Source organism: Benincasa hispida, chromosome 5 (genome assembly GCF_009727055.1).
Source record: "Benincasa hispida cultivar B227 chromosome 5, ASM972705v1, whole genome shotgun sequence".
Classification (NCBI taxonomy): Eukaryota; Viridiplantae; Streptophyta; class Magnoliopsida; order Cucurbitales; family Cucurbitaceae; genus Benincasa; species Benincasa hispida.
This window is the reverse complement of record NC_052353.1, coordinates 56,549,711-56,556,025: the sequence shown is the minus strand read 5'-3', so window position 1 is coordinate 56,556,025 and position 6,315 is coordinate 56,549,711. Positions and strand designations below refer to the sequence as shown.

General features: G+C 34.6%; 1 protein-coding gene across 1 annotated transcript; it reads left to right on the top strand.

Annotated features, from left to right (window-relative positions):
- The first annotated feature begins 1,082 nt into the window (after nt 1–1,082).
- Nucleotides 1,083–5,614, top strand: LOC120077916 (probable serine/threonine-protein kinase tsuA). The gene is made up of 5 exons (XM_039032018.1): nt 1,083–1,336; nt 1,479–2,871; nt 2,958–3,090; nt 3,179–3,263; nt 5,052–5,614. The coding sequence occupies exons 2-5, from the start codon at nt 1,598–1,600 to the stop codon at nt 5,288–5,290; spliced, it is 1,731 nt and encodes a 576-aa protein (XP_038887946.1). The 5' UTR covers nt 1,083–1,336; nt 1,479–1,597; the 3' UTR covers nt 5,291–5,614.
- The last annotated feature ends 701 nt before the right edge of the window (nt 5,615–6,315 follow it).

Sequence of the window (6,315 nt, the reverse complement as noted above, 5' to 3'; positions counted from 1 at the left end):
GTCCAATTACAAGTTGTCATGTGATAATATTTTTTATTTAAATTATACATTTTTATTTTTTATCATCATGATTGAAGGGACACACAAAGAACCAAGTATTACAGTTTCAAAATCTACCTCATTGTCTTTGTACTATCTTAAAAATAATAATACTAATAAATAAAAAAATAGACATAAATAAAGCTTGATTCATTATTCACCTCAAAACAAATAATAATAATAATAATAATAATAAATAAATAAATATATAAATGTTAACATAAATTTGGCAAGTTTTAACTTCTATCAAACTTTCTTTGAAAAACCATTGCAAAATATTGTCAGCTACTTCAGAAACATAGTACAAATTGTACAATTTAAATAGAATTATAGAGAAAGACGACACAATGAGTGTTATTTTTTTTTTAATAAATTAAGTATATTTTCTTTCAATTTCTTATAATGATTTACATATTTACCAAATATAATAGTTGAATTATTAGCCAAATTTAAAAAACAAAAACAAGTTTTTAAAAGCTAATTTTTGTAGTTTTCAATTTTTGGTTTAGTTTTTTAAACCAATAGTTAAAAACAAATAATTAAGGAATAAATTTGGGAGTAAAAGTAATATTTGTAGGATTAATTTCAAAAACAAAAAACAAAAATAAAATAGTTATTAAATGAGATCTAAAAAGTATCCTTTCAAAATTTATTTTTGTGTTTGTAACTTGATTAAGAATTTAATTATTGTAATAAAAAAATGTGTAAACAATTGTAAAAAATAATGAGAAAATAGACTAAAATTTTAAAAACTAAAAACAACCAATAAAATAATTACCAAACTTAAAAGAGAAATGTACAATCTTAATTTCATTTCTTTTTTCTTGGAAGAAATTGAATTTTTTCAGTTACCTTATCCCGACATACGTGATCTCATGGAATTTAATCGCAATAATTTAAATGCAATCTGGCCGATAAAAAAAAAAAGAAAAAAGAATAAAAAAAAGTCGAAATGCGGTCGGAATGAAATTGAAATGCAAAACAAATTCAAATTCGGGTGAAATGCAAATTCTTATTAAATTCACGCGTACGCGTCATGAAAATCGGTGTACCACCAGGAGGAAGGTCGTCATCGTCACCGTGAGAGAGAGAAATTTTAGAGAGAGAAATCGCCGGCGTTCTCTCGGGATTCCCGCCGGGAAATTAGTTTAAAGTTCTGGCGCTGGTTTTTGACCGGAAGTGCTTCATCTTCTAGAAATGGCAGGGAATAAAGACTGAAAGCCTTGCTGTTCCTTCGAAACGTCGCTGGCTTTCTTCTGTGGACGCCATTGTTGAGTTTCTTATTACTGGCTAGGAGGTATTATTAACAGCCACAAAGTGTCCATTATCGTCAATGAAGAGTCATTGCTTTACATTTGAACATTTTGTAGCTGTTTTAATTGTTTTAGTGATTGTTTAGGTTCAGTTCATGGATTTTTCTTTGTTATAATTTGTGGCAGATTGAATGGATGATTGTTTGTGCTTGTGATTGGAATTCAATTTGCGTAGCTGTGTGAAGTGGTGATTTAGGTTTTTTATTTCCTGTTTTGAGCATTATCGTCCTAGTGTTTGCGGTGAAATGGGTGATACTGAAGATGCTCGTACTGATAACTTACGAAATCTTCAATGTTCGTTTGGAACATCTTCCTCTTCTGCTTTAAAGCATCATTTCTCTATGGATCAACTGAAAATTTCTCAAATGAACTGCTCACAAAGCCGTCCACAGCATTTTCAGTCGAATTTTCTTGGAGATAATAATAGAAGAATTGGGATACCTCCTTGTCCCAACTCACCGCAGATCCCACCAATCTCACCGTATTCTCAGATCCCGGTATCGCGTCCGATGAACCAGCAGAGCTATAACTCAGTTCCTACTCATTCTCGATCGTTATCTCAGCCTTCTTTTTTCTCTCTCGATTCCTTGCCCCCTTTAAGTCCGTCTCCATTTCGTGACTCCCCATCTACATCGAATTCAGATCAGGTTTCTGCTGACACATCAATGGAGGATAGGGATGCCAGTTCACATTCTTTGTTGCCTCCTTCACCTTATACGAGGGCCAATTCTTCGAAGATGGGTGATGCTTTACCTCCTCGTAAAGCTCATAGGCGGTCTAACAGTGATATTCCATTTGGATTATCTTCGATGATTCAGTCATCTCCTCTTCTTCCTTTTAGTGGCTCAAGTGGATTGGAGCGATCAACAAGTAGTAAAGAGAATGCTAGCATATTTAAGCCGGCCAGTCAGTTTGTTAAAAGAGAACATAGTTTGGAGAAAAGCATTGACAACAATTTGGAAGGAATGGGTGAAAAGAAGTCCGAAGGGGACACTGTGGATGATTTGTTCACTGCTTATATGAATCTGGATAATATTGATTTGTTCAACTCCTCTGGGATGAACGACAAGAATGGTCATGAGAATCGGGAGGATTTGGATAGTAGAGGCAGTGGAACAAAGACAGGGGGTGAGAGCAGTGATAATGAAGCAGAAAGCAGTGTGAACGAAAGTGGGGATAACTCTCAAATGCCTGGATTGGATTCGTCTGCTGAGAAGAGGGAAGGGATTAAACGGACTGCAGGGGGAGATATTGCTCCTAATAACAGACATTACCGGAGTGTCTCCATGGATAGTTTCATGGGGAAGTTGCAGTTTGGTGAAGAGTCACCCAAAATGCCTCCTACACCGCCTGGCATTCGTCCAGGGCAACTTTCTTCGAACAACTTAGTTGATGGTAATTCAACTCCATTCAGCTTGGAGTTTGGTAATGGTGAGTTCAGTGGGGCTGAACTGAAGAAAATTATGGCAAATGACAAACTTGCCGAGATTGCACTAACTGATCCCAAGCGTGCAAAGAGGTATGTGTAAATTATGTGATCAACTGATTTACCAAAAATGACTTCATCCACTTGTTATTAATCCTTGAGTTACTGGTTTACTTCAGGATCTTGGCAAACCGTCAATCTGCTGCTCGATCAAAAGAACGAAAAATGCGGTATATATCTGAATTGGAACACAAGGTTCAGACGCTTCAGACAGAAGCTACCACGCTGTCTGCCCAACTCACACTTCTGCAGGTAGAGATTTAGAGTGATGACAACTATTTTTTATTTTCATTTTTCTGTTCCTTATGTCCTGATCTTACCGTAACTATTTTATATTCAGCGTGACTCAGTTGGACTTACAAACCAGAATAATGAGCTGAAGTTCCGTCTCCAAGCCATGGAACAGCAAGCACAACTTCGAGATGGTATTGACAATTTTTCTCTTAATTATTTCCTTCATTACCTAATTGGCAAGGCTTTTCATTGACACATTGAATCACAAATTATATTTTACTTTGTAAGCCTATTTCTGGTACACGACTTTCTGTATATTTTTATCATTTTTCAGATTACTTCTTTGAAAACCACGTCTTTTAGTCTTGTACTTTCAGTATTGAACCATGAATCCTTCTCCCTGGCATTGCCTCAGTTTTCAGACAGTATAATTGTTGATACAAGACATGTTCATACCTCTCTTTAGTACATTAGTATGAAATGTTACTTGTTGTTTTGTTTTACCCATTTTCGTGCTTGAGAGTCTCCAATTTGTATCATTGGACTCTAGTACAATTTAGTGGACCATAGGCGTTCTGTAGTTCATGGTTAGGCTAACTACTAAGTCATTTTCTCCTGTTTCATTGTACGTACATTTAACCTGACTTTATTATTGGCATCCTCTCACTTTTTCCGAACTCATATAAATTTCCTACATCCCCTTCTAGAACTTGAATTTCATCTATTACAGAGTCTATCATGCAAGAAAGTGACTGTTCAAGCAGTTAGAACTTGATGCTTTTGGGAGGAAGATACGTCCTTTAGAGTCTTTGGCAATCGAGAATATGCAAAGTTGGTACCTTTTCTGATGTCTTTAATTGAAGAAAGTTCTTCCGTTCAAACTGACCGTTCACCCTCTGGGTTACCTTTTCAACACTTGCTCATAAAATAGATCAAACCCCTCAATGCAAGAATATGTGCTGCTCACTTTGTTGTTCCAATTTCCTCCCCTTCATTCTCTTTCAGTATTCCAGAATTGATTCTTTCCATAGTCTTTTTTTCCCCTCTTCTTATTTTTATGAATAACCGAACTTTCATTGAAGAATATTAGAGGCTTGGGGCTGATATGGCTTTCCTATAACTATTCTCATTTGGAGTATTAGAGGCTGGGAGCTTAGAAGAAGGAGGTGTTGTTAAATTGGTGATCCTTAAACTTATCCCTTTCGTTGGTTATTCTACAGAAAACATAACTTTCTTCTATTAATTTATAAAATCTTCTTGGAGCTCTAAAGATATTGGTTGACTTTTCTGGACTCATTTGATCCCTTCCAAGGATTCCGTATTCTTTGGAAGAAATCTCTCTCCGTCAGGAGGAGTCATTGGAAGTCAACTTTTTCTTTGTGGAAGGTCTTTTTAGGTGTTAGGATGGATATAATAATAAATTTACTTTCACCCATCAGCTTAAGCTTTTGGATCAATCGGTGATTTAAAATTATGGAACATTAACACTCGAGATAGTCTCCAAAGAAGTTACCCCTGGCCATGGCTTGTGTCTCCCCTTACCAATTTTGCAAATCTGATGCATTCTTCCTTCCGCCCTTTCGCTTTGCAATTCTGGAAATTTGTTTTTAGCTTATTCTTCTGGCTCATTCCCATTTACTTGGTCCTTGTTGTGTGGGCTGAATATCTCAAGAGAGGAAGGTCCAATTACCTTGAAGAACTTGGTTTATCTTGTAGTTTTGTTACCATTTATATCTCGATATATTCGGGTTCTATCAGAATACTGAATAGTGCATGAGTCGTCTCGAGACAGAAGAAAAGTTTTGTAAAAATTATCTTTCCGTTGCTTTATGTTGTAGTTGATTTATGCCTTTTTGATAATTGCCCTTTTTCTTCTTTTTATGCCAATCGGACAAACCTTTCTGAACGTACTCAGCATAAGTTATTTCTCTTCAACATACCCTTCATTCATTCAACGAAATTGTTATCAAATTTTACAGCTCTAAATGAAGCGTTAACTGCGGAGGTTCAGAGATTGAAGCTCGCTACAACCGATATAAATGCGCAATCTCATCCCTCGAACGGGGTAATGGCTCAATCTTCTATGAACCACCATGGACTCCAGCTTCAGCTTCAGCAGCAGCAGCAGCAGCACCACCACCACCACCACCAACAACAACAACAGCAACAAATGCAGCAGAATGGCAGTGCAACCACAAAACCAGAGTCCAACCAATAATTTATTTTTTGTGGAAGATATAGATGAGTTTCATTGTCTCTTTGATCATCTTGTTTCATTTATAGAAATATTCATTATTGTAAGCTAGCTTATTATTATTATTATTATTATTATTATTTGCATTTGCATTTGTCAAATATCCACCCCAACACAGTCTTTTCCAAAGTTGTGTAAATCACACACTTTATAATTTTTTATATGCTTTGTTTTCAATTGTTTAGAGAGTCTAGGCAAATATTGTTACCAAAAAGAGAAGTGTACTTGATAATATATTACTTTATATGATATTTTGGAATGGGAATTCCCTTTCTTTCCTTCAGTCAAGTAGTGATTCCAAGTTCATCTGACATTGTATTTAACTATCTAAATCGTGTTATTTTATTTGATTTCTAGACATTTTACAATGATTAGGCATTTCAAATTCTTGCAGGTTCTTGGATCATATTCAATGATTCCATTATTTTTGAGCACCCCATTTGGTTGGTAATGGATCTTATTCTATTTCATGTATATTTAGTCACATTATCATTTTTTAGTATGAACATTGTATTAATTAGATGACATGGTTAAATATTTAAGCCAAAAAATTAAGTATATAAACACCAATTTTCTCATCTCTAAATTTCTTGTTTTATTAACTATTTTTTACCAATAATTTTATAAACCAAACTAAGTTTTGAAAAGTAAAAAAAGGTAATTTTTGTTTTTGAAATTTAGTGTAACAAGTATAACAAATTGAGAGGATGTAGATTTAACTTTCAAAATGAGGACTTAATGTTTTGATTCCTTTACTATCATTAAAGGGTTTAGATGCTTCAATTTGTAAATGAGTGGATTTTGCATTATTGTATTAAATAGTTGTATACTCACATTTGATGGCCTAATTATATCGTCGAAAAGATGGTAGTGTAAAGCTAAAGTGAGTATAAAGCGAGTATAACTAACAGTAATTGACATACACTTGATTTTTGAGGTCAGAATCAAAATGTTTCATCAATAAAGATGTTAGGTTAAAAGATGCGATC